This window comes from Rhinolophus ferrumequinum, chromosome 22 (genome assembly GCF_004115265.2).
Source record: "Rhinolophus ferrumequinum isolate MPI-CBG mRhiFer1 chromosome 22, mRhiFer1_v1.p, whole genome shotgun sequence".
NCBI lineage: Eukaryota > Metazoa > Chordata > Mammalia > Chiroptera > Rhinolophidae > Rhinolophus > Rhinolophus ferrumequinum.
Genome location: NC_046305.1, coordinates 52,755,456 through 52,780,996, shown reverse-complemented (window position 1 = coordinate 52,780,996; position 25,541 = coordinate 52,755,456). Strand labels below are relative to the sequence as shown.

General features: G+C 61.9%; 2 protein-coding genes across 12 annotated transcripts; both read left to right on the top strand.

The window, feature by feature from the left end:
* The first annotated feature begins 217 nt into the window (after nucleotides 1-217).
* On the top strand, nucleotides 218-10,538 carry CRTC2 (CREB regulated transcription coactivator 2). Of its 5 annotated transcripts, XM_033092483.1 has the most exons (15): nucleotides 218-509; nucleotides 3,238-3,339; nucleotides 3,414-3,476; nucleotides 3,971-4,149; nucleotides 4,764-4,832; nucleotides 4,978-5,081; nucleotides 5,158-5,211; nucleotides 5,365-5,429; nucleotides 5,529-5,587; nucleotides 5,710-5,954; nucleotides 6,288-6,691; nucleotides 7,907-8,019; nucleotides 8,068-8,176; nucleotides 8,636-8,822; nucleotides 8,953-10,538. In XM_033092483.1, the coding sequence occupies exons 1-15, from the start codon at nucleotides 357-359 to the stop codon at nucleotides 9,171-9,173; spliced, it is 2,127 nt and encodes a 708-aa protein (XP_032948374.1). In that variant the 5' UTR covers nucleotides 218-356; the 3' UTR covers nucleotides 9,174-10,538. The 5 variants fall into 5 exon arrangements, with proteins under 5 accessions (XP_032948374.1, XP_032948372.1, XP_032948373.1 ...); XM_033092481.1 differs by having other exon boundaries at nucleotides 7,907-8,176; XM_033092482.1 differs by having other exon boundaries at nucleotides 219-509; nucleotides 5,182-5,211; nucleotides 7,907-8,176.
* Nucleotides 10,539-10,673: 135 nt separating this feature from the next.
* DENND4B (DENN domain containing 4B) lies at nucleotides 10,674-25,017 on the top strand. Of its 7 annotated transcripts, none has more exons than XM_033092477.1 (28): nucleotides 10,674-11,065; nucleotides 12,919-13,258; nucleotides 13,817-14,069; nucleotides 14,318-14,387; nucleotides 14,589-14,758; nucleotides 14,830-15,074; nucleotides 15,447-15,513; nucleotides 15,608-15,666; nucleotides 15,808-15,952; nucleotides 16,212-16,387; nucleotides 16,537-16,637; nucleotides 17,017-17,232; nucleotides 17,747-17,892; nucleotides 18,230-18,369; nucleotides 18,461-18,587; nucleotides 18,972-19,178; nucleotides 19,478-19,606; nucleotides 20,318-20,498; nucleotides 20,756-20,923; nucleotides 21,172-21,560; nucleotides 21,699-21,821; nucleotides 21,961-22,130; nucleotides 22,220-22,361; nucleotides 22,547-22,783; nucleotides 23,278-23,395; nucleotides 23,480-23,645; nucleotides 23,726-23,790; nucleotides 23,888-24,824. In XM_033092477.1, exons 2-28 carry the CDS (start codon nucleotides 12,942-12,944, stop codon nucleotides 24,031-24,033), a joined length of 4,473 nt encoding a protein of 1,490 aa, XP_032948368.1. In that variant the 5' UTR covers nucleotides 10,674-11,065; nucleotides 12,919-12,941; the 3' UTR covers nucleotides 24,034-24,824. The 7 variants fall into 7 exon arrangements, with proteins under 7 accessions (XP_032948368.1, XP_032948367.1, XP_032948366.1 ...); XM_033092476.1 differs by having other exon boundaries at nucleotides 10,808-11,069; XM_033092475.1 differs by lacking the exon at nucleotides 10,674-11,065 and adding an exon at nucleotides 11,718-12,150 and having other exon boundaries at nucleotides 18,972-19,160; nucleotides 23,888-25,017.
* The last annotated feature ends 524 nt before the right edge of the window (nucleotides 25,018-25,541 follow it).

The window sequence follows — 25,541 nt, the reverse complement described above, 5'->3', positions numbered from 1 at the left end:
CGCGTTCTTAGGCTCGGGACCAATTTAGAACTACTTTTCCCAGCTTGCCGTGGGTCGGGAGGAGCCAAGAGGGAGGAGCAAAGTCCCTAGTTCCCGGAGTCCACAGGGCTGCTGGGAAATGGTGTCCGTTTCCTCTCCGTACTGCGTGACCGAGGCTGTGAGAGAGTCACGTAAACAAACTACAATTCCCAGCCGTCCTCGCGCGCCACAGGTCAGGACTAGGCTGGGGCCGGGTTCGCGGTGCTCGCTGAGGCGGCGGTGGCGGCGGCGGCTACGGCTGGAAGAGCCGGGCGGGAGCCCGCGGCAGAGGCCGTGGCTTGTGTTGGGAGGGTGGCGCGGAGGGACGGAGGAGGAAGATGGCGACGTCGGGGGCGAACGGGCCCGGCTCGGCCACGGCCTCAGCTTCCAATCCGCGCAAGTTTAGTGAGAAGATCGCGCTGCAGAAGCAGCGTCAGGCCGAGGAGACGGCGGCCTTCGAGGAGGTGATGATGGACATCGGCTCCACCCGGGTGAGGGGCCGCGCCGGGGAGCGGAACGGAGCGGAGCAATTACGGAGCGGGGAGCTGAGAGGCGGGGCGGGGGCGGGAGCCGCAGCGGAGGAGGCGGAACAGGGCAGCGGACGCCGCCGTCTGGGAGGCGCGGGTTGAGGGCCGAGGGGCAGGAAAACGGATTTTGCGGGGAGAGGCCGAAACACCGGAGAGGCTGGGGGTGTGGGAACGACTGGGGGCCGAGTCAGTGAGGCGGGAGTGGGCAGAGCGAGGACGGTCCCCTGGAGCCCGGCGGAGGTCGGAGGTGGGTGGTCCCTGTGCATCCCTGGCTGAGTCCTCGGGGACTGGGGTGAAGCGTCCCCGGTGCGGGGTGACGGGCGGGGGGATGGCCTGCCGGCCCTGGTCTGGCTCCTCTGAGTTGGCTCTCTCCTCCAATCTGGTCCCTCTGCTCTGTTGTGCCACTCTCGGCACTTCAGTGCCTCCGGGAAAGGGCCCCTTGCGTGGTTTGAACGGCAGCATTGGGTCTAGTGGGGCAGGAAGTCCCCTCCTGCGTCCCGTCCCTTTGCTTCCTTTTTCAAATACTTCTTGTGGTTTCCTGACGTGAATGGAGGTGAGGTCCATTGCTCACAGCCTGGTGGTGCTTGGTGTTTTGCTCTGGGCGCCTTGGAGAGAGAGAGGTAGGGCTTTGAGTCTCCAAAGCAAGACCCACTTGGCTGTAGGTTGTGTGGAACCCGATGGTTTGCTGAGCCTTCTAGGGAAATGCCTGCTTTGTGGGTCAGTTATGGGGTGGCCTGGAGGGTCTTCTCTGTGTAGGGAATATTCATTCCTAGGAAGTTCCAGAAAGAAGACATCCTGGCAGAGTTGCGTCTGAATCCCCTCTGGGCTTGCTTTCTGGCTCCCGGGACTGGATGTCAGAGGGAGCCAGGGGTGGGAGGTTGCCCAGCTGGTCTGCGGTCCTAATTTAGGGCCCGCATTGTTCTCAGAACAGCAGGTGAGGATATTGCAAGGATCTCTGGTGGCAGGGAGCTGGAAGGAATTTAAGGGGAGATGGTGGAACGTAAATACCACATTTCGAAGCTCTTGCTCCTGGTTTGACTCCGATTGCATCTGTCTGGGACTGTGACTGTGGTTGTATTTTGGTGTGACTCCCTTGCCTCTGTTAAGTCCTTTTTGTGTTTGTTTCCCCTTTGCGTCTCTAGAGACCATGTGTCCTAGTTTGTGGGAGTCAGAGCAGAGCGAGTTAGGTGGGGAAGCAAATTGTGTGTGTGTGTGTGTGTACATGCGTGCCCCTAACCCCCGCTAACTGCCAGACTGCATCTAACTGTTGACTGCTCCCCTGTAGGACCTTGTGATCATGGTGGGGGCAGAGGCAAGAAGGTGGGCCAGACACTGCCCTCCCGCTGACAGCAGAGGCCTGCCTGCCCTCTGGACTGTGATTCCAGCAGAGGCCTGGTGGGGTCTTAGGGCTTCTTTGTGCAAACAAAGAAAGGCCGGGAGAGCCTCAGAGCTGAAGCCTTCCATCTGTGGAGTGCCGTGGTCTCTCAAAAGGTCCTCTTCACCTGCCTGGGCCCTGCTGGCTAGCTTCTCCGCTGCACATGAAAACCCATGGACTTACTTGGGCAGGACCTGGGGCCCCAAGCGTCTCAAGCCCTGGGGCTCGGCCTATTTGGCCAGCTGGGAGGGCTCATGTGAGGAAGATGGCCTTGGGGGCCTATACTGCTGCAGGCTGGGGTTGTCATATATATTATTAGCAGTCCCGATGTCGCCCAAAGGTCAGCAGAGCGCCCACTGAACTCACTGGGCTGGCCTCCTGGAACAGACAGTTCTGATGTCGGCCTATGTATGCACCACAGTGTGTCCCCGGAAGCTCTTAGAATTTACCCCTCATCAGCTGCCCTGGGTCTGTTTGGCTGATGACGGTGGCTGTGCCTCTCACAGAGGGACATGAGAGCGGTAATCAGGCTAAAACCATGCCAGGCTGAGGGATGTGGTGTCTCTCTCCAGTGCCAGACCTACCTACCCGAAGTGGCGCTGAAACTAGGGAGCGGGCTCTGGCCCAGACTGGAGTGGGCTTCTGTACTCGCGCCCACCTCCGTCCTCAGGCTTCCCTGCCCATTCAGGGGCCTCAGCACTGAGTAGAAGTATGGGCCTTGGTTTTGGCCCTGTTGTTCCAGCTCTGAGAGCCTTCGTTCCTGAGACCGTTAGTTCGGGAGGTGTGGGCTCTGTGTAGCCTTCCCGCGGCTGGGCAGAGCCGGAAGGAAGCCTGTCCCCTCCAGTGTGGGAAGGAAAGAGTCTGGTAGGAATGGCTCTGTGGCATCCACCTGTGGCCTTCCCCTCCTCTTCCAGTTAGTCCTGGAAGTATCTGGCAGGGACAGCAGAGGTGCCTAACAGACATCCCTCCCCAGGGGTTAACTCATGTGACTAGCCTGGGGGCTCCGGGTTGCCCCTGAGGGACGCTGTTGCGACTGATGCCAACTGGGCCAGAGTGTCAGGCTGTGCCTGGCAGGGGGGTGCGGCGTTAGTGATGTGGATGAGCGGAGGCTGCAGAAGAGCGAGGCGGGTGGCTCGTGCCAGCTCTCAGTGGACCTTTTCCCCAGCACTGTTTTCTTGTTTTTCTTTTCCTGGCAGATCTCTCAAAAGCAGCAGCCACAGTGGCATATCCTGGAGACATGGATGGTGAGGGTGGCCAAAGGGACAGGAAGAGTGCTCGGGCCCTCCCTGACATTCCCATTTGCCCTTCATGTCTCAGTTACAGGCCCAAAAACTGCGGCTGGCATACACGAGGAGCTCCCATTACGGTGGTTCTCTGCCAGACGTGAACCAGATCGGCTGTGGTCTGGTGGACTTCCAGGTGAGTGGACAGCAGGCCGGGGGGCGCAGGCTCTTTGGCTGCTCCCCCGCTGACTCACCTGTGTGTTTCGGCAGAGCCCTCTCCACTCACCTTTGGATTCATCCCGGAGCACGCGGCACCATGGGCTGGTGGAACGGGTACAGCGAGACCCCCGAAGGATGGTGTCCCCCCTCCGTCGCTACCCCCGTCACATATCCTTCCCTGAGGGTTGGGGGAGTCTGGAGGGGGGTGGGTCAGGGCCCCTCAGGAAGTCACGGTGGGAGGGGACTTGAAGTGTCACCAGGGGCTTTCCTTTACCTAGCCTCCCAGGGGTGACCGCTTGGCCCAAGTGTGGGCGCTGGGTCCTGTGCCAGGGAGCGGCTGCTCTGGGGCCGTGCCTTCCATCTCGGGCTGGTTCTCGCTGTCCTTACTCAGCTTGCTCTTCACTGCTGGAGGCCGGGCTCCCTGACACGTCTCCTGCTAACGGGGGTTGGGTTCCCTCCCCCTCGCGTTTCTGCCTTAGCTTCCGGTCTCGGACCTCCTTACGCCGTCTCCGCAAGCCCTGCCCAGACATGCTCCTATATTTTTCCAAATCTGCTGGGCCTGACTCTGTCCTCTTCCATTCTCTGACATGATTGTTGCCCCTTGTCAGGAGGCGAAAGGTATTTGTTACTTGAAACGCCCCATCTGGTGCCTTCGTTCTTCTGCTCCTCCGGTCTCTCGCCCACCCGAGCTCGCCTCACTCTTTTCCTTAACTGGTGCTGTTCACATTGACAGCTCTCCCTACAGCCCTGCCTACTTATCGCCGCCCCCGGAGTCCAGCTGGCGGAGGTGTGTGCGGGGCAGGCGCCTCCCCGGGCCGCTCGCGGACATGTCTGGGGTTGGGGTTGGGTTTGCTGGGCTAGGCTTTCCACAGTCCCTCCTCCCCTAAGGGCAGGGCTGGGAGGCGTGGGGGCAGGTGGAGTAGGTGGTCAGAGTCCAGTCTGGCTGTGTTGACACGGGTGGCCAAGCCTCCCAGTCCGACCAGGGCAGGACCAATGGTAACTGGCTAGCTGGGGTGTGTACGTAAGGGGGAGGGGAGAACGGCCGCCTCCTGTCACGAGTGGGTGCCAGATGTAGTGTCCTGGCACTCAGATTTCTGCCCCCGCCCCCTGTCCCTCTCATCCCTAATGCTCATACCTGGCCGAGCTGCTGGGCTTCCAAGATTCCCATTTAGCTTGTCCTGGCAGATAGAAGTTGAGAGTTTCCAGATCTGCTAGGTGGATCGGGGGAGAGGGTTCATGAGTCACAGGTATTAGGAGAAACCGAAGGAAAGGGGCCTGGTCCTGGGTGCCCGGCCCTGCCCTGCCCACCTCCACCTCGGCTGCCCCACATTTTCCAGCCCCCATGCCTGCCTTCTTGTCTGCTGCTGGCCGCCCTCCTCATGACTTTGTTTTTCACCCCAGGACAATGCCCTGGGGCAATTTCCCTGCAGAGAAGGGGCAGTTGTTCCGACTACCATCGGCGCTTAACAGGTGATGGCCCTTGCTTTCTTTAGGCCACGTCTCCTCCTGTCTAGTTTCTGGGCCCTCCTCCCCCACCTCCACCGGTCCCAGCCCAGCTCGTCTCTTCCCCTGGTGAGGAGGGGAGGGGGCCGGCTCATCTCCGTTGCCCCCTCAGGACAAGCTCTGACTCTGCCCTTCACACGAGCGTGATGAACCCCAGCCCTCAGAACACTTACCCAGGCCCGGCACCCCCTGGCATCCTGCCTGGCCGCCGTGCAGGTAGGTGGCCACGTCCCAGGCTGGGGAGTAGCCGTGGAGCTTCAGTGTGAAGCAGGTAGGCAAGTGGGCACTGCAGCCAACTCCACTGCGTCCTTTGCAGGTTATCTGGATGGTGAAATGGACTCCAAAGGTATGTGCTCCCCACCACTTGTGGGTACTACGTGCCAGGGAATTTCGGGGCTGGTGCGGGGCTAGGGAGCGGGGCTCCCGCCTGCCTCTGCCTCCTGTCCTGCCTTCCTGGCGCCCCCTCCATCCCTCTCATGACCGGTCTTTCTCTTTCAAGTCCCTGCCATTGAGGAGAACTTGCTAGATGACAAGCATTTGCTGAAGCCCTGGGACGCTAAGAAGGTAGGCGTGTCCCCCTCTCCCTTCTCTGTCCTCGTGCAGGTCTTGAGGGGCCTTCCCTGAGCCATATTCTCATTCTGCACCTTCTTCTTCTCCCCTCAGCTCGCCTCCTCCTCCTCCTCCTCCTCCCGACCTCGGTCCTGTGAAGTCCCTGGAATTAAGTAAGCACCTTTGTGAGGTTGGCAGGGGGGTAAGGGAGGGAGGGGAGGGAACTAGGAGCTGAGCTCCGCCCCCTCGACCACCGCCCCTCCGCTTACGTCTTTCTTTTCCTCTCCTTCCCCAGCATCTTCCCATCTCCTGACCAGCCTGCCAATGTGCCTGTCCTCCCACCTGCCATGAACACGGGAGGCTCCCTACCTGACCTCACCAACCTGCACTTTCCGCCCCCTCTGCCCACCCCCCTGGACCCAGAGGAGACAGCCTACCCCAGCCTGAGTGGGGCCAACAGTACCTCCAATCTGACCCACACCATGACGCACCTGGGCATCAGCGGAGGCCTGGGCCTGGGCCCCGGCTATGATGTGCCAGGTGAGTGGCTGTCCTGGCTGGAGAGCCCACGGGACGGGAGGCGGGAGCACCTGGGATCATCCAGGGACGGTCCATACCTGTCCATCACCTGTGCACCCCAGGATTCTCTCCCCTCACTGTTCTGCCGGTGAGAACGGGTAGGTGTGGGTTTTTCCTGGAAAGAAAATGGAGAGCAGCCCCCAAGTGGGCAGGGCCAACCTCACCGCCAGGGACAGCGTAGGGAGGACATCGTGTTGCCACTTCCATGGTCTGGTCACTGCTCCCCACTCTGGGCAGACGGGGCCCCATTCCCATAGTAATGTTGGCATCTCTGGTTTTTGTCTGTGCCTGCAGGACTCCATTCACCTCTCAGCCACCCGTCCTTGCAGTCCTCCCTAAGCAACCCCAACCTCCAGGCCTCCCTGAGCAGTCCTCAGCCCCAGCTCCAGGGCTCCCACAGTCACCCCTCCCTGCCTGCCTCCTCCTTGGCCCGCCACGCACTGCCCGGCACCTCCCTGGGTCACCCCTCGCTCAGTGCCCCAGCCCTCTCCTCCTCTACCTCCGCCTCCGCTTCATCTCCTGTGCTGGGTGCCCCCCCTTACCCAGCTTCTACCCCTGGGGCCTCCCCCCGCCACCGCCGTGTGCCCCTCAGTCCCCTGAGTTTGCCCGCGGGCCCAGTCGACGCCAGAAGGCCCCAGCAGCAGCTGCCCAAACAGTTTTCGCCAACAATGTCACCCACTTTGTCTTCCATCACTCAGGTATGCGTGGCTGCCTTCCCCCGTGTCTGTCTCCTCCCCCTCCTTCCCTCCAACACCTCTTCTGCTTCCCTCCGTCCTCCTCGTCTCGTCTGTCCCCTCCGTGCATCCTCTACTTGCCCCAGCTCTTAGCCAGCCCGGCTCCTGTTGGCTTCAGAGCGCAAGCCCTAAGGCTGAGCTTTCTGGTTCACATCCTGGCTCTGCCTCTGACCAGCAGTGTCCTTGGACAGGGGTTTAACTTCTGTGAGCCTCAGCGACCTCCTTCATGAAACAAGGACGGGATTGTAAGGAGCCGAGGAAATCACATAGGTCAGGTGCTCAGTCAGCACCGTGCCTCGCCCAGGCGCAGGCCTGACATGGGGTCGCTCATCCTTTCCCTTTTCTGCCTTTCTTCTTCCTGTCCTTCTTTTCTTGTCTTTTTCTCTCGTGCCTCCATCCTGTCCCATTCCCTCTCCCATTTCCCTTCCTTCTTTCATAGATTCATGGACTGAGATGCTCAGATCATGGAGCCCAGTCCCTTCATTTTACACATGAGACAGGCCCAGAGGGAAAGTGACTTTCCCAAGTTCACACCGCATGTTAGGGAGAGTTGGGACCATTGTGAAAAACTCTTAATTTAGGGCTTTTCCTCAATGTTAAAAGTTTTGGCTCTTCCCTCCTTCCCCATCCTTTTTTTCTTTTTTTTTTTTTTTTGCTCCCTTTGTACCCCCTCTCCTCTACCCTCCTTTCTCCTCCTCCTCCTCCATTGCCCTTCCCCGGAATGTGTGTTCTGTGTTCCATCTGACTCAGGTCCCCTTTTCTGGAGGAAAGACTAAGGCCAGGCCAGCAGGGCTCTGCGTCGTGGAGCCTGGAGCGAACCTAACTTCCCTGCTTTCCTCCTTTTCCTTCCTCCCTCTCACTGCCTCTGGCCTTTCCAGGGCTTTAGAATAGCAGTTCTCAAGTTCATTGATTACTAAGAATTGTTCAAGCACCGAAGTGTAGGCATAGTTGGCTTCTGGTCTGGATTCAGAATTACTCCTGTGTTCGCCTCACTGAGCCACTTTCATTCTGATAAGCGGTTTTGAGTCTTTGTGCCCAGTTCCCGGGATGCCCACGGGAATGTTGGCAGGTTTGTGTTGAGGATGGTTGCAGCTTCGGAGGGTGGGAAGCCTGACCAAGAGTTCCTCCTGGGGGCACCCCGAAAGGTAAGCTTCCCCCTTTTTCCTTGCTTCTCTTTAGGGCGTCCCCCTGGACACCAGTAAACTGCCCACTGACCAGCGGCTGCCTCCATACCCATACAGCCCCCCAAGTCTGGTTCTGCCTAGCCAGCCACCCACCCCAAAGCCTGTGCAGCAGCCAGGGCTGCCCCCTCCGGCCTGCTCAGTGCAGCCCTCGGGGGGGCAGCCCCCAGGCAGGCAGCCGCACTATGGGACACTGTACCCACCCAGCTCCAGTGGGCATGGGCAGCAGTCCTACCACCGGCCAATGAGTGACTTCAGCCTGGGGAACGTGAGTACCCGGGTCCCTAGCTCCGAAGCAGGGGAGGGGCCTCGTGGCATCGCTGGTGCCATCTCAGTTGGGACATCCTGGTGGGTGGGGCAGCTCCTCCCTCCACCTGGGAACAGGGCACTGCCGACTCAGGGCTCCTCTCTTCCTGCACTTGAGCCCTTCCCCTGCCCCTGTCCCCCAGCTGTCTCTGCGCAGCTTGTTCTTTGGGGTCTCTGGCTTTGACCCGTTGTCTTCCTCGCACGCACATGCTCTGTCCCAGCAGGTACGGTGCCCACACCCACTGGGGCCTGTGCTTGCCTCTGTCACTCTGCTTGCTGCCATCTCCCTCGGTCTGCTTTTGTTTTGGGGGAGGGGTGGAGATGGTTGGGTCACGGGGATGTGTTAGCCGGGCTAGGCAGAGCCAGGCAGACACCCCTGTTCCAAGGCCCCCTTCCTCAAGGTCTGTCTGTGTGTCCATAGCTGGAGCAGTTCAGCATGGAGAGCCCATCTACCAGCCTGGCACTGGATCCTGCTGGCTTTTCTGAGGGGTCTGGATTTTTAGGGGGTGAGGGACCAGTAGGTGGCCTCCAGGACCCCCACGCCCTCAACCACCAGAACTTGACCCACTGCTCCCGCCATGGCTCAGGGCCTAACATCATCCTCACAGGTGAGAGGTGTGCGTGCTGAGGCAGGACGGAGGGAGAGAGACACATGTTTGCTGGTCCAGCAGGAAGATGGAGGGGCCCTGGCAGCTTCCCAGGGCATGGGGTCCTCACCCGTCTCACCTGCCCACACAGGAGACTCCTCCCCGGGCTTCTCTAAGGAGATTGCAGCAGCCCTGGCCGGAGTGCCTGGCTTCGAGGTGTCAACAGCTGGGTTGGAGCTGGGGCTGGGGCTGGAGGACGAGCTGCGCATGGAGCCCCTGGGCCTGGAAGGGCTCAATATGCTGAGCGACCCCTGTGCCCTGCTGCCCGATCCTGCTGTGGAGGACTCATTCCGCAGTGACCGGCTGCAGTGAGGGCACGCGTCCCCATCCCTCTTCTAGGCCCCGTTCCCCATCACTGTCCCTTCCTCCCTCCCCCTGGCCAGTAGAGACTCCACTCTCTGCCCCCAGACCCTCTTTCTAACATGAATCAGAGAAAGCAAGGGGTTGGTCCAGGTGGCCCCTGAGTTCTGCACAAGGGGTGGGCCTGGGGGAGGCCAAGGGGGGTCTAAAGCACTTGTAACTTTGAACCGTCTGTCTGGAGGTCAGAGCCTGTTGGAGAAAGCGGGGGGTAGAGGGGAGCCCCGGAGGCAGGGCTAGTCCGGATGCCTAGGGGTGGGCAGTGCCAGCCCCTCCTCACCACTCTTCCCCTTGCAATGGAGGAGAGAGCCAGAGTGGATATTATTTTTTATTAAATATATTATATGTTAATAAAAAAACCGTATCAAACCCGTGTGTGGTTGGCTACTGTTTTGGATACGGCTGGGGGTCTAGGGAAGGCTCGGGCACAGGCCCTTTCATCTGTTAGGCTTTTTGCGTCTTCTCAGCACCACTGTCGTTTGGGGAGGGCAGACTCAGAATGTGGACCCAGCCGTGGACATGGGGGTGAAGTGGATGGAAGTCCCCGGGGCAGCAGGGGCGCCCTCCCACCTGTCCAGGGCTCGGCTGCGGCATCCGTTCAGGGGCTCGACTGGCCAGACAATCCACTGCTCTTCCTCAGCGCTGCGACCTGGCAGGGAGTCCGGTGAGGCCCGACTGCTGGCTCGTCACAGGTCTGGTGGTGGTACCGTGACCCTGGCTTTCCCCTTGGGTAGCTGGCCTCAGTGCTCAGGCTCCCAAGGAGAGAGGCATTAACAGCTAATGACACCACGTAGGCCACTTTCTTCCGGCCTTTCAGCCCAGAGGACCTAGAAGTTAGACAGGTGGTACCTGGCCAGCCTCAGGTCTCAGGGAAGCTCGGAGGTCTCATTCCTGCCCCATCACTGGGCTGGAATTCACGCTCCCCACTCCCCCACTCAGGCGTGGGGCAGATTCTTGAGCACTAAGCGTGTTCTGAAGAGGTTTCTTGTCTGGCGTGGGGCGCGAGCCCTCGGACCGGACCGCTGGAGCCTTGCCGGCGTCTCCCACTCCCAGCATAGTCGGAGGTCGTGCCCCTCCTCAGTTACCCCTGCTCTACTGCTCTAACACACCCTCCAGTCCTGGCCTGTCCTCTTCCTCTTTCCAAAGCTCTTGTCTTGTACAGAAAAGAGAACTGAGAGCTTCTGGCTTAGCCCGAAGGGAATGCAGTGTGCCCCAAACCTGGAAGTAGGGGGAGCCACCTGGGTTCCCGCAGCCTGGGCCTTCAGGGCCTTTACCCAGGCCTGCAAACCACATCAGCCTAGGACCGAGGGCGGGACGGGAGCGGCCTTGGACTTCAGGGGCCAACCCGGGTCAGTGTCCTGCTTCACCCGCAGAGCGGTGAGAAGCTGCTGGGGTGCAAGGGGCCCTCCCAGCCGCCAGGGGTCGCGCTGCAGGCGGCCGGGCGCTGGGCAGGCGCTGCCAGGGTCAAGGCGGCCGGGGAGGGGGGTGGGGGTGACTAGCGGCGCCCGCGGCCCCAAAGGGGGGGTGGTGGGGGGAGCGGAGAAAGCGGGGCGCGCGGAGGAGCACCCGGTCCCCAGCGCGGCGGGAGCCGCGGCCCGAGCGAGCGGCGCAGCAGCACAGTCCCCGCGTGGCGCAGCGCGGCGGGGACGCTGGGATCGCCCGGATCTCCGTCCACGGCTCCCTGCGCCCCGGCGCCCTCAGCTGCCTCTTCTTCCTCCCCTGGCCGCCCGAGCGGGAGCGGCGCCCAAGTCGGGTGCGCCATGTCCGGGGCCGGGTAGCCTGCCGCCCGCCAGCCCGCCCTCCGAGCCGCCCGCAGTGGGCCGGCCGGCCAGGGAGTCGCTGGGCAGGCAGGTAGGGGCCGGACCGGGCGGGGCGGCGGGCGGGGAAGGAAGGGAGGGGGTGCGGGTGGGCAGGGGAGGTTCCCCAGCTGTTCTCCGATGCAGCACATCTGGTTCCGGTTCCTCTCTCCTGGGGAAGTGAAAGTGGAGGGGAGTTCGCTAGCTGTGCCCGGCGCCCTGCACCCCCTTGCTCCCGCCGGTCTGGAGCCCGAGCCCCCCTCCCGCCGGCCCCGGTCACGCGGCGGCCGGCGCTGCTGCCGTCACGTCCCCAGCGGCCGGCGCACCCGTCCCCGCGCTCCTGCCCCTTCCTCAGCAGCCTCCCGCTTGGCGCGCCCTCTGCCCCAGCCCGAACTTCCCTTGTGGGCTTGTGGGCGTTGGGACCCCGAGTGGCGCCCGTGCCCCTTGCCTTCCCCAGGGAGCAACGGCTGCCTTGTGCAGGGCTCTTCCCTGGCTGGGTGACGGAGGCTCGGGTGCACAGGTCCTGGATGGGGCCCACCTAAGGGCTCCTTCCTGCGGCCAGGGGCGTAGGGCGCCCATTCTGCAGTGGATGAGGGGCTGTGCCCCAGGGCTAAATCAGGAGGCTGACGCTGACGCCTGACTTCACCTTCCAGACGTGGAGGCTAAATTTAGCTGGAGTCGGTGTGTGTGTGTGTGTGTGTGTGTGTGTGTGTGTGTCCAGAGGCCAGGTTGAGGAGAGAGCCAGCCTGTCCATGAGGTTCCTTTGCGACCCCTTCTCTGGGGAAGGGTGGGAGTTGAAGGAGGACTGTACATCCTGGAGCCAGTCTCAGCCTCCTCTGCTCTGCTCGGGGTCCTCCAGTCTGGTGTTCCACGTGGCACGATGCTGTGTTGGCACCAACACTCCCCACCCACAGACACCACTACCACCACTCTTAGCACCATACACACACCCAGAGTCTGACTTCCGCTGAGCTGTAGCTTCCCCTCCACTGTTCCAGGAAGTCACCTCCCTTCCCCTCTGAAGCGGCCCCCCACGCCTCCGCTGCAAGCCACCCACCAAGCTCTTTCCCAGCTTCTGCAGCCTGGGGCTCCCCGGGACCCTCGGGCTCCTCTCTGGGGTTGGGCCATGGAGGCAGGTGAGAACTCAGTTACTGAAAGCCCGTGTGGGGCCTGTTTCCATCGTCTTGGGGCTCCGTGGAGGACGGCATGGGGATGGCGGGGACTGTCCCTCACAGCCAATTTTGTCCCCACTGCAGACTCCCAAGGATTGTGGAGGTGGGCGGGCACTGGGTTTTTGTCGGGTTAGTGGAATTAGGTGAGGAAAAAGGCCACTTGAGTCTGGTGTAAAGATACTAAAATGGGTTTTGCAGGCTTTCCTGAAAACTTCTGGGGTCCTCCCAAAAGCCGGGAGGTGGACTCTTTGAGAACGTTAGCTGGCTCATGTAGTTCTTAGGAGGTCATAACTACAGCAGGAAGGTCCGAACCCCTTAAAAAACTGTAAGGATGGCATTATGTCATGGTCAGAATGAGTGATACCACTTCAGGCTGCTACAGAAAAGCCTGATCTGTTAGGACTGTGTAGGGAGTGAGGAGGGGTGGGGTCTATAAAAGGGGTACAGGACCAATGCGACATCAGAGCCCAGGTTAGCTGTGTGTGGTGGAGTGGAGTTGGGGTTCTTTGAAGGGAGGGCTGGTACCTCTGAGAGAGAGTCCTGGTCTCTCAGGAGCAGTGGGGGGCTGGGAGGGCCTGGTGATGTCACAGGCGGGAGAGTTCAAGATTGGCTGACCATTGATCCTGCCTTTCCTCCAAAGGACTAGGAAGAGGAGGGGAGTACCACGCACCCTGGTTGCCATGGCAATGTCAGCCTGCCTTGCTTTATCTCACCCCCACTTGACCATTCCAGATGCAGTAAGTGAGGAGGGGGCCATGGCGGAGGAGCGGCCGCCCCGGCTGGTGGATTACTTCGTGATAGCTGGGCTTGCAGGGAACGGAGCACCCATCCCTGAGGAAACATGGGTTCCTGAACCCAGTGGGTCCCTGCGCCCACCCCGGCCCGCGGAGCCCATCACAGACGTGGCAGTCATCGCTAGGGCGCTGGGCGAGGAGGTGCCCCAGGGCTATACGTGCATCCAGACTTCCACCGGGGGCCACCCCTTGGAACTCAGTGCCGGGCTCCTGGGTGGCACTCAGCCTGTTATTTGCTACCGCAGGGGCCGTGACAAGCCCCCCCTCGTGGAGCTAGGGTGTGTGCCCCTACCCATGCTGGCACCAGGGGAGGCTGGGAGGGACTGTGGGGTGAGGCAGGGAGAGGTAGGGGTGAGGATGGGCAGTGGGCTGGCTAGAGGCCGGGGAGAAAGGGCGGAAGTTGCGTGTCTTCGTCCTCACACCGCTTTGGGTTTGTGTTACCACTTACCAGCTGTGTGGTCTTGGACAGGTTCTGAGCCCCTCTGGGCTGTTCCCTCATCTGTAAAGTGGAGGAAATTATACCTCTTCATAGGGTGGTTGAGAGATTAAATGAACAGACTTGGCCCCGCGTCAGTAAGTGGTAGCTTTTTTCTTAGCATTTATGAATAAGTACGAGCGCATGGAGGGCTTGTTGCAGATGGAGAAGCAGAGCCAGGGGCAGCAGGGGGCAAGGATTCTGCAGGGTAGAGTTCTGCCAGAAGTGGGCCGTGGGGTCAGGGTTTGATGAGGCTGAGGGTGCAAGGCAGGTGGGTAGCGCTGGGCAGGCAGGTCTAGCAGGACTGGGGTCTTTCTCCTTGGCCCCAAACGTGACATGTCTCTCTGCTCTCTGTGCCCAGGGTGTTGTACGAGGGGAAGGAACGTCCCAAGCCTGGCTTCCAAGTGCTAGACACGACACCCTACAGCCACTCAGCCAACCTGGCCCCTCCAGGCCCTGGGCACCCCCGCACCTACCTCACTTACCGTCGGGCAGCAGAAGGGGCGGGGCTGCATGCCTTGGGCATCACTGACCTCTGCCTGGTGCTGCCCAGCAAGGGCGAGGGCACGCCTCATACTTACTGCCGACTGCCCCGCAACCTCAACCCTGGTATGGTGAGTGGGCCGGGGCCAAGCGCTGAGACCTGCACCATCGGTGTGAGGGTGTGGGCACTGGGCACAAGGGCATCCCAAGCCCAAGGCCTCTAATGGCGGGGGTGGGCCCAGAGGGGTGACTGGTCTTGGGGGACTGGGATTAGGGCGAGTGCTAAAGACAAAAGGCCACTGAGGGGTGGTGGAGAAAATGGACCCTGGACACCTTTGTTAGCTGTGTATCTGCTTGTCTCTTGCCATGTCCGGGGCAGTGGGGCCCAGCAGTGTACCTGTGCTACAAGGTGGGCCTGGCGAAGGCCAACACACTGGTGTACGAGGCAGGTGAGTAGCCCTTCTGGCCCTCCAAACCCTCGGCCCTCCCCGTCCTTCTGCCCTGGTGCTTTTTGGCCGGCACTGCCGGCGTCCCCAGAACTCACTTCCCTTTTGCCACTTGGCCAGTCTCTGGGATCCCCTGGTTCCTTCCCCTGGAGTTGATGGACCCTTCTCCTTTGGGGTTCCCCCCATGCTGTGCTGGGGGTGCAGAGCTGCTGGGCCGCTACCCAGCCGAGGACAATGAGGCGTTCCAGCTGCCGGAGTCGGTGCCTGTCTTCTGCCTGCCCATGGGGGCCACTATCGAGTGCTGGCCTACCCAGACCAAGTACCCAGTGCCGGTCTTCTCCACCTTTGTGCTCACCGGGGCAGCTGGGGACAAGGTGGGTGTGTGAGTGTGGGAAGGGGCCTGGGCTGCGCAGGACCCGCCTGACGGCCCCTCTGCCCCCACCAGGTGTACGGTGCCGCCCTGCAGTTCTATGAGGCGTTCCCGAGGGAGAGGCTGTCTGAGCGGCAGGCGCGAGCCTTGGGCCTGCTGAGCGCTGTGGAGCGGGGCCGGGCGCTCGGGGGCCGAGCGGTGCGCACGCGGCGCGCCATTGCCGTGCTGTCCCGCTGGCCTGCCTTCCCCGCCTTTCGCGCCTTCCTCACCTTCCTCTACCGCTATTCGGTCTCAGGCCCCCACCGCCTGCCCTTGGAAGCGTGAGCACGGCGCCCCGACGCGGGGCGGGGTCACAGATCGGGACGACCGGAGAGATGGAAGACGCTAGGATGGAGCCTGATGGGGGGGGGGCGGTGTACAGTGGGTCCATTGCCAAAGTGCCTCTGGGCGAGGGGGCAGGGGGTCTGAAATCCAGTCTATAACTTGCTAGCTAAGTCCTGGCAAGGGGCTGTGCGCGCCCGGAGGGGATCTCTGCTGATCTGCTTGCATTCTTTCGGCGCCGTTGGCTGACACGGGTCTGGAGGCAGAGGTTGGGGAAGAATAAGGGCAGGTGACCCAGGAGAGCACGTGAGGCGGGTGGAGAGGGGTAGGTCGGGGAGTCTGCCTCTGACCCGTATCCCTCTCTCCCCCAGGCACATCTCCCACTTCATTCACAACGTCCCCTTCCCTTCCCCACAGAGACCCCGAATCCTGGTGCAGGTGAGGGCTGAGGCCCGGCTGGGGCTGGATGGGAGGAGGGCAGTTGGCAGGGGCAGCCTTCGTCATCCTGACCCCTGGCTCTTCTGCCTCCCAGATGTCTCCCTATGACAACCTGCTCCTCTGCCAGCCTGTGTCCTCACCCCTGCCCCTCAGGTAGGTGCCCAAGTCAGGGGAGCTTTGGTGACCAAAGACTTGGTAGATGCCGGGCAGGGGGGCATAGCTGTTGAGGGCTGTGCCCAGGGACTAGGGAAGGGTCTCCTGGTGACCCGCCCCCAACCTTGGCCTTGCCCACAGTGGTGCCAGCTTCCTGCAGCTGCTGCAGAGTCTGGGCCCTGAGCTGGCCATCACGCTGCTGCTGGCCGTGCTCACGGAACACAAGCTGCTAGTCCACTCGCTGCGGCCGGACCTGCTCACCAGCGTCTGCGAGGCCCTTGTCTCTGTGAGTGCCCCTCCCAGCCCGCCTTTTCCAGGACATTCTTTCGGGTGCCCCCACCTCTGCCTGAACCCTTCCCTGGGGCGGATCCCTCAGCCTTCTCAATGAAACAGCCTACAGGAACATACAGCTTCCGTCCTGGGCTCTTCTTTGGAGCCCGCCTCCAGCAGGCACCCTCCCACCCAGGGCCATGACCTTCCCCCCCCCACACCCCCTGCTGCTGTTCTGACCCCCTGCTCATGGGTCCCCACTCCTGGTGTCCCAGATGATCTTCCCGCTGCACTGGCAGTGCCCCTACATCCCGCTGTGCCCGCTGGTGCTGGCCGATGTGCTCAGCGCGCCCGTGCCCTTCATCGTGGGAATCCACTCCAGCTACTTTGACCTGCACGACCCGCCTGCCGATGTCATCTGTGTTGACCTGGACACTAACACACTCTTCCAGTAAGAGGGTCCTTCTCATTCAAGGGGGCGGCCGGGACGGGGCGTGAGGGCAGTGTATGGGGAGCTATCTGCTTTAAAGGAGCCTAGGGCGAAAGGTGGGGGAGGCTGGTGGGAAGCCCCACAGCCCCTGCCGTCCGTGTCTCTCACAGGATGGAGGAAAAGAAGCCCCTCTCCCCTCGGACCCTGCCCCGCAAACCCTACAAGGTTCTGCTGTCTACGCTGACAAAACTGTACCAGCAGCTGGATCAGAGTGAGAAGCCTGGGTGGGAGGCTGGGAACTGTCATTGACCTTAAACCTCCAGTTTGGGGGGGTCCGTGGAGAGCTAGACTTTACCTGAGGGTTAGAGGAGTTAGGGTTTCGTCCCGTGGGAGTGCGGGGAATTCAAATCCCAGTGCCAGCAGGAGGGAGCGGCATACGCTATGAATATTTCTGAGTATGTTGGGAAGGTCCAGCCTGTCACTGGGGAGGCTGGAAACTCAGCTCAGGGTAGCATCAGTCCATCAATAGTGGTGCAAGGTCAGTTAGCAGTGAGAGGTGGTCAGGCGGTGGTGCGGACATATGTGCACGGTAGGGTTGGGGCGAGCCCTTGGGGGGCCGGCCCTGAGTCTCAGGCCGCCCTGGTCCCCAGCCTACACTGGGCCCGAGGAGGAGGCGTCCCTAGAGTTCCTGCTGACAGACTACGAGGCTGTGTGCGGCCGCAGGGTCCGGCTGGAGCGCGAAGTGCAGGGAGCTTTCCTCCGCTTCATGGCCTGTCTGCTGAAGGGCTACCGCAACTTCCTGCGCCCTCTCACCAAGGCGCCCTCTGAGGGCTCTCACGACGTGGACAATCTTTTCAACCTGCAGGGTAAAGAAGGCCTGTCTCTTTTCTGCATTGGGGAGGGTGTCATGGGAGGGCTGGCCGGGGGCCTGGGACCACTCGGTTGCTTGTCTCTTCACTCAGCACACGTTTTTATGAGCACCAGCTTTGAGCCATACACTCTTCTGGGCTCAGAGGGAGTGAGGGTACAAAGAGAAAATGGCTGTGGCCCTGCCTTCTGGGAGCCCGGGCTTGGGTTGGGCACAGGGACGCCTGGGGTGAGCCATTCCCATAGGCAGAGGTCTCTTCGGGGCCACTGGCCTTGGAGAAGCCCTGGTCTGAGGGAATGGCTACGGACAGATACCAGGAATCCCATGGGACATGGTCTGCAGGAGCTGTGCCGGTCGGCTTGCTGTGGGGGTAGTTGTGCCAGAGGGGCCCCGGGAGGATGCTTTGGTGGCCCAGGATACCAGCAGGCAGGGAGCAGGGAAGGGCTTCCGGCAGGGGTGGCTGTGGTGCGGAAGCCTGGCAGCCTTTGCCCTGGCCGTTCTCACCCCCTCAGGCTTCCTCAAGTCCCGGGAGCGCTCCAGCTACAAGCTGTACTCTCAGCTGCTGCACACGCAGATGTTTTCGCAGTTCATCGAGGAATGCTCCTTTGGCTCGGTCCGGCATGCCGCCCTCGAATTCTTTGACTCTTGCGTCGACAAGGTTTTGGGCATTGTCCCTTTGCTTTGTGCCCACTGCCCCCTGCTCTCCTCCGGGCTGTCTCTCTTACCCCGGGGCCACTAGAAGCCCAACTTTCCATCTCACTGGGGATGGGGATGGCGACCCTGGGGTTCTGCAGAGTGGGACCTGTACAGCCACGCCTGGCTGGCCTCCTCTGCGCCGCATCTCCCCTTGCGGACTCCCTCCCCCTCTGCATCTTCAGGGCTCGCTTGCTCCTGCCCCAGGGATGTGCCTTCTGGGCCGATGCCACCTTCTGGGCACCCTGGCCCTGCTCCGTGCCCACTGCGCTGGTGCTCACGCTCTTCCCATCCTGCCCCAGGTCCACCCAGAGCAGGAGAAGCCAGAGCCCACGGCCTTAGTGGAGCTGGAAGAGCTGTCGGGAAGTGAGCTCACCGTCTTCATCACGCCTCCCGAGGAGCCCCCTGTGCCAGAGGGCAGCGAACCCTCTCCCCAGTACTGGTGAGAGCCTCTTGTGCCCTCACTGGTCCCAAGGCCACCCAGGCTGGCTTAGTGCCCCGATGGCTCCTGACGTGGCCTCTCCGCCCTCCAGCTATGATGGGTTCCCCGAGCTACGGGCTGAGCTGTTTGAGTCTCCCCAAGAGCAAGCCGGGGCTCTTCCGGTGCCAGGCGCGTCCCGTAGTGCCCCCAGCAGTCCTGCCCCTCGCCGTACCAAACAGGTAACCAGCAGGTGGGCCCCACAGGCACCTGGCTCGGCTGAGGGCTGCTGCTTCAGCTTCTTCGTCTGTCAGAATGGGTATAACAGCACTTAGCCCGTAAGGTGGTTAGGAGCTTTACGTGTGCCCGGCACAGGGATCGTTGGCTGTTGTACCACTGTCACTGAGCGTCCTCGTCCTCTGAGCACTCTGGGGATCCAGGGCTGTGTCGCCTCTTCCAGGGCACCTGCCCTGGGCTCCGGGGCGAACGCCTGCGTACACAGCATCCCTCCTGCCCTCTCCAGGCACAGCCCCTTCCTCAGGGAGGGGGCTGCTTCTCCCACACCATTTTAAGACCCCCCTGCCCTGGCATTGTCATCACCCAGGTGTGTTCCCTGCCCCACCTAGGAGATGAAGGTCGCTCAGCAGATGGCGCAGAAGTCGGCGGCTGTGCCTGAGCTGTGGGCCCGGTGCCTGCTGGGGCACTGCTATGGCCTGTGGTTCCTGTGTCTGCCTGCCTACGTGCGGTCAGCTCCCTCTCGGGTACAGGCGCTGCACACGGCCTACCACGTGCTGCGCCAGATGGAGAGCAACAAGGTGGTGCGGCCCGACGAGGTGGGCCCCATGCTCGTTCCTGGGGGGCTTGTACAGCCGTGGGGGCCGTGAGAGGGAGACTCACTGGAGACCAGGGGAGGCAGACGGGGGTGAGGGGGGGCACGGGCACAGGCCCCGGAGTTGGCAGGCGCCCAGAACACCCACTGAGCGCAGGAGCGTGATGGGGGACAGCAGCAGCGACTGGGGGGTGGCGGGGTCAGCAGGGCCCAGCCAGGCCTGGGAAAGCCGGGGGGGGGGGTGGGAGCTGCGGGAGGTGCCCGCGGAGACTCGTGCCCTCAGCCTGCGCCTCCCCCGCCCAGGTGTGCTACCGGATGCTTATGCAGCTGTGCTCGCACTACGGGCAGCCGGTGCTTTCCGTGCGGGTGATGCTGGACATGCGGCAGGCGGGCATCGTGCCCAACACCATCACCTACGGCTACTACAACAAGGTACCGCACCGGGGGCAGGGCGGGTGGCAGCTGTGCCAGCGGTGTGGGGGGGGCGTGCCGATACCCGCCGCCCGCCCCTCCTCGGGGACCGGCCGTGCCACCCAGCCGGGTCCTGGAAGCACTGTCGTCTGCGTGCTCCTCTGCCCCGGTTCTCGCAGCCGCCCTCACGGGGTGGGCAGGTAGTGCCACCTCCCGGTCAGAGCTGACAGGTAGCCTGTGTGCCCGGATACCTCTTACCTCGTTTTATCTTCACCGCAGCCCCCATCTTACAGACGAGGCGATGAGGTTGCAGAGTCAGTAACTTGGACAGGGTCACAGGGTTAAGTTAGGAAGATACGATCACAAGCGTATCAACGTCACCTGAATTCAGAACCGTAACTATGACACTAAGCCCCCTCCTGTTTTTTAGGTGAGGAAACTAAGCACCAAAAAGGCGCAATGATTTCTTCCAAGCCTCGTAGTTTATAAGTAGCAGAGTCTGGATACAAACGAGCTCCCCTGCTCCTCCCCTTCCTCTGGACCCCCGCAGAGGTGGCCACGGCCAGCCAACTGCCTCTTCTGGCCTTTAGCTCCTGGCTGAGCCATTGGCAAGACGGTCCTAGGCAGGAGGTCTGGAGGGGGAGGTTGTCCCTGGGGCTCCAGGACAGGCAGCGGGTGGCAGGCTGGGGTCAGGGTGTGGAAGTCGGCCATCCATGGGCCTGTACTTGGCAGGCTGTGCTGGAGAGCAAGTGGCCGTCTGGTACACCGGGGGGGCGCCTGCGCTGGGCCAAGCTCCGGAACGTCGTCCTGGGGGCTGCCCAGTTTCGCCAGCCCTTGCGAGAACGGTGGCAGCAGCAGCAGCAGCAGCAGCAGCAGCAGGCGGCAGCACGAGAGGCAGGCAGCTCCCAGACAGGTGGGCAGGGCTTGGTGACACAGGCTTGGGGTTCAGGCAGGGAGAGGCATGGAGAGCTGGGGCTGGTCTAGTGTTTGGCACTGGCTGTTCTGGGGATGGATAAGCTACACTTGGCTGGTAACGAGAGAGGGGAAGTGGTGCCGGGAAGGAGCCCGACTCACCCAGGGCCATGCAAGGAGCTCTGCTTTGGAACAGGGGCTGGGTTTTGGGCTGGGATTTGGGCTGGCTGCGTTTCAGCCCCTCCCTGGCCTTTACAGAGCCCGATGTGGAGCACCCCTCCCCTACCCGCCCCCTTCAGCGTCAGACTACTTGGGCTGGCCGAAGCCTGCGGGACCCGGCCTCACCCAAGGGGCGCCTGGTGAAAAGTGGCAGCCTGGGCAGTGCCCGAGGGGCACAGCCCACAGTGGAAGCTGGCGTGGCCCACAGTGAGTGCGCTCGTCCGACCCATACCCCAGTCAGCTTTCCTAACCACTTGCCAGTGAGAGCGGGGAAGACTAGAGCCAGGATGGAGGGGTGCCCTGTGGTGGGGACTGCAGACTCCGAGGGAACCTTGCCCATAATGCCGTCATGGTGGGGGTTGTGGTGCCAGAGTTTGTGCAGCCAGGAACCGCGTTACTCAATTTCTGGAGGAGGGGCTGGGCTCCATCTTCCCGGAGTGTTTTCTGCCCCGCAGTGATCGAGGCCTTGGGGGTACTGGAGCCCCGGGGATCCCCTGTGCCCTGGCACGATGGAAGCCTCTCAGACCTGAGCCTGACTGGGGAGGAGCCGGCACCTGGAGGCAGCCCAGGGGACTCGGGCTCAGCCCTCAGTACCCAGTCCACTGACGCCCTGGAAGGGCCAAGTGGCCGGGTGCCCAAGGCTGGTGGGCGGCAGGATGAGGCCAGCACCCCCCGACGAGGCCTGGGTGCCCGCCTCCAACAGCTGCTCACGCCGTCCCGCCGCTCCCCTGCCTCTCGAGTTCCCCTACCTGAGCTGCCCGCTGACCTGCCTCCCGCAGCCCGCTGCAGCCCCTTGGACAACCTTCTGCACCCCCGGGAGCGCCCTGGATCCACTGCCTCTGAGGTAGCCAGCAAGGGGAGGGTCCACACACTTCAGCACCCCAAGGCCTGGGGGGGGCTGCAAGTGGGGAGAGTGCCAGGGAGGGCTGTGCGGGGTGACTGAAGCTGGCATCCTGGTGACAAGACCCTCCTGTGATGGCAGAGCTCAGCCTCCCTAGGCAGTGAGTGGGACCTCTCAGAATCTTCTGTCAGCAGCCTGAGCCTTCGCCGGTCCTCAGAGCGCCTCAGTGACCCCCCCGGATCCTCCCAGACACCTTCCCTGGAAGTGAGCATGGCCTCTGCCACACAGATGTGCCTGAGCCCGGGCGCGCACGGTCCAGGGCCCCCCAGGGGAGGTGGAGGGGGGCGGGGCTGGGGAAGGAGTCCAGGCGGGGACTTGCTTCCTGGGCTCTTCCTGCCTGCAGATTCTGCTGTCCAGCTGTTCCCTGTGCCGTGCCTGTGACTCGCTGGTGTATGACGAGGACATTATGGCTGGCTGGGCACCTGACGACTCCAACCTCAACACCACCTGCCCCTTCTGCGCCTGCTCCTTTGTGCCCCTGCTCAGTGTCCAGACCTTTGACTCCCGACCCAGGTGCCAAGGGAGGGCAAGTGCTGCGGGTGGGATGGGGGGTGGGGAGGGTGAAGGTCCAAGGGCCGACCCCTCCTGCTTCTCCCCTGCAGTGCCCCCAGCCCCAAGCCTGCCCCTGCGGGTCCCAATGGCAGCAAAGATGCCCCTGTCCCCGGGGGCCCAGGCCCTGTGCTCAGTGACCGCATGTCCTGCCTTGCCCTGGATGAACCCCAGCTCTGCAACGGGCACATGGGGGTAAGGACTGGGCCAAAGGGGCATGGGAAACGGGCACGCACTGCACTATGGGAGACTCTGGGGTGCTGGGGAGAGATGGGCGTGGAGGGCAAGGTGTTGGCCTTGTGACTCAGTGGGAAAGAAGCATGGCTCTGCAGATGGGCCATGGCAGTGCCCTCCACGGCCCTCCCATTTGTGCCCCACAGGGTGCCTCCCGGCAGGTGGAGGGCGGGGCGTGGGCATACCTGAGCCCCCTGGTACTGCGGAAGGAGCTGGAGTCGCTGGTGGAGAACGAGGGCAGTGAGGTGCTGGCATTGCCTGACCTGCCAGCTGCCCACCCCATCATCTTCTGGAACCTTCTGTGGTACTTCCAGCGGCTGCGCCTGCCCAGTATTCTGCCATGCCTGGTACTGGCCTCCTGCAATGGGCCCCCGCCCCCCCAGGTCAGTGCCCTCACGTGGTCCCTACTTCTGAGTGCGTCCCTCCTTGTCTCAGGCCTCTGTCCGTGCCGCTGTCCCAAGAGCACAGGCTTTGGACTCGGGTGTACCTGGTCTGACTCCTGGCCCTTTCACTTCACTACTGAACCTTGGTGTTGCCATCTGTAAAATGGCACAAGTGCTCCTCTCACAGGGCTGTTGTTAGCCGCCTTGTGTGGTGCCTGGAGCCCAGACAGTGACTGGTTATTGTTCGTCTTTTTGGCCCACCGGTATCTCCTGAGCACCTACTAGACTCCAGGCACAGCTTTTAGGCACTAGGAGTGCGGCAGATTACGAAACAAGGTCCTCGCTCCCAAAGCTTGCGTGCTCGCGGGGTTCAGAGTGCCTTTCCCTCTTCGCCTCGGCTGTGTCCTGTCATGTCCCTCTGTCTCTGGGAGCGTGGCATGTCCACGTCGTGTCCGCCGTGAGCCTCACTGTCTCCCTTACCTCGGCCCCCACAGGCCCCAGCTCCTTGGCTCACGCCTGACCCAGCGTCTGTGCAGGTGCGGCTGCTGTGGGATGTCCTGACCCCTGACCCCAACAGCTGCCCCCCTCTCTACGTGCTCTGGAGGACGCACAGTGAGTCTGCTATTCCCTAGGGTGGGGACGGGTGGGTGCCACGCCCAGAGCGCTCAGTACTGCTGGGTACCTTCTCTCACGCAGGCCAGACCCCCCAGCGGGTGGCATGGCCGGGCCCAGTACCTGAGTCCCTCACCCTGGATTTGCTGGAATCGGTGCTGCGCTACGTCGGTCTCAACGAGGTGCACAAGGCTATAGGGCTCCTGCTGGAAAAGCTAGAGCCCCCGCCCACTGGCCTGCACCCCCAGAGGTATGCGGCCGCCCGGTGGGAGGGTGCCGGCCCTGCTGGGCTCTGCACCCCCTTTCGCTCATGCCCCGTCTCCACTCTAGGGGCATCTACCGTGAGCTCTTATTCCTGACAATGGCTGTCATGGGCAAGGACCACAAGGACATAGGTGAGGGGCAGGCGGGGGGCTGAGGCGTTCGGGGATGGGGGCCAGGTGTGGGAGGTGGAATCCTTACCTACTGACCTCCCTCCACCCTCTTCCGTAGTGAACTTCGACAAGAGGTACAAGTCTGCCTTTAACAAGCTGGCCAGCAGCATGGGCAAGGAAGAGCTGAGGCAGCGGCGGGCACAGATGCCCACCCCCAAGGCCATTGACTGCCGAAAATATTTTGGAGCACCTCTGGAATGTTAGGGACCCTTAAGCTTCCCTCTGCAGCCTGGGGTGGGAGGTGAGGGAGAAAGGATTGCAAAGAGAAGCTGCTTCCCTGTTCCTTTCGTGAAGGAGTTGGGAACAGTCTGGGAAGCGTGCCCAGCCACAAGTTCCCTGTGGGGACAACCAGAAGAAGGACCCACTATTACCACAAATCCCAATCCCCCGTCTCCAGCCTGTCCGATATGCTCAAGCTGACGCTGGAGGAGGCCTGGGCGCAGTTGGCTCAGCTCTGTTCCTCCCCATCCTAGACCAGGAACTCGCCTCCAGGGTACCCACAGGCCTGCACGGCCCTGGTCGTTTTAGAAGTTTTTGTTTTAAAAAACAACTGGAAAGATACAGAGTGTCTGAGCCTTTGCCCTGAGTGGGGAGGGAGGGATGTCATTCCCTGCCAAGGGTGGTCCCTCTCCCCTGGAATTGCTGAAGGAGTCCAAGGCTCCCCAGGCCTTTCTACCTTAGTGTTTGTATTTTATTTTAAATTATTTATTCTGGAGCCATAGCTCCCTTGCTTATGAGGTTCTGGATGGTGAGAAAGAGAAGGGAAATGGGGCCCCACCGTCCGGAGGTTGGTAGCTCCTTGAAAGTCAGGAGGTGGGAGCTAGAGGCGCCCTGAGCCCCCCTTAGGAAGAACTGGTGGCCCTCTCGTGCTAAGCCTTCGTGTCCACTCCGCTGTGGAACGCCTCGGCCACCCAGGGCCCTGACTGTGCAATAAGGATGGTTCCTTGTGAAGTCTGGTTGGATGTAAATATAGTAAAAGCTGCTTCTGTCTTTTTCCTTCTGTCTCCTGTTTCCTGGGTCTGAGGTAACGGGGGGGCGGGGGGATTCCTTTTTCTCCCCTGGCTTCCCTTCCACCTTTCCATCCTGTGCGGCCTTCAGGCACACCCTGCTTTCCCCGACCAGGTCTGCCACTGGTCCCTTGAGGCACAGGGAGTTCTCTGAGCAGGAGAGGGTGAATCAATCCGGTGCTTGCTATGGCAGTGCCAGTCTGTGTGGCACTTCCGGCCCTCCCATACAATCACCCCCTTGTCCCTCATCTGTACCCCACACAAAGGCTCCATTCTCTGGGGGCCCTGAGCTCATCTCTGCCTTCCCTCCTCTCCCCGGCTGCCCCCTCCCAACTTTTCCAGTACCTCCACAGGGATGACAGCCCTCTCCCCAGTAGGTGGTGTTGGTGGCCCTCACGAATGCGGCCCTGGCAGTCATCGTAGGCTCCTTGGCTGCCCTCGCTGCACTCAGTACTCTTCCAACCAGGGTCTGAGCCTGAGGACAGCACCGGGAAGATGGGGACAGGCTCTTGCTGCATGTGCACCCCACGGGGACAGCCATCATTCTCCTAATTCCTTTGGCCTTTCTTTCCTGGCTAATGAAATAGACGCAGGAAACAACTCCTAATAGAGCTGCAAAACCAATTCCCAAAGGGAATTGGCCAACAAAACAAATGCCTGGGGAAGGAGGGCGGGCGTGTCAATGGAGGAAACAACTTCCAGGGG

What these genes read in the sequence shown, in the direction of transcription:
- CRTC2 (XM_033092481.1), top strand. Translation starts at nt 357, where the DNA reads ATGGCGACGTCGGGGGCGAACGGGCCCGGCTCGGCCACGGCCTCAGCT. An exon ending in TGGACATCGGCTCCACCCGG is followed by an intron (nt 510 to 3,237) that starts GTGAGGGGCCGC and finishes TTCATGTCTCAG; the next exon opens with TTACAGGCCCAAAAACTGCG. An exon ending in CCGGAGTCCAGCTGGCGGAG is followed by an intron (nt 4,150 to 4,763) that starts GTGTGTGCGGGG and finishes TTTTCACCCCAG; the next exon opens with GACAATGCCCTGGGGCAATT.
- DENND4B (XM_033092474.1), top strand. An exon ending in CCCCCCCTCGTGGAGCTAGG is followed by an intron (nt 13,259 to 13,816) that starts GTGTGTGCCCCT and finishes CTCTGTGCCCAG; the next exon opens with GGTGTTGTACGAGGGGAAGG. An exon ending in CTGGATCCACTGCCTCTGAG is followed by an intron (nt 21,561 to 21,698) that starts GTAGCCAGCAAG and finishes CTGTGATGGCAG; the next exon opens with AGCTCAGCCTCCCTAGGCAG.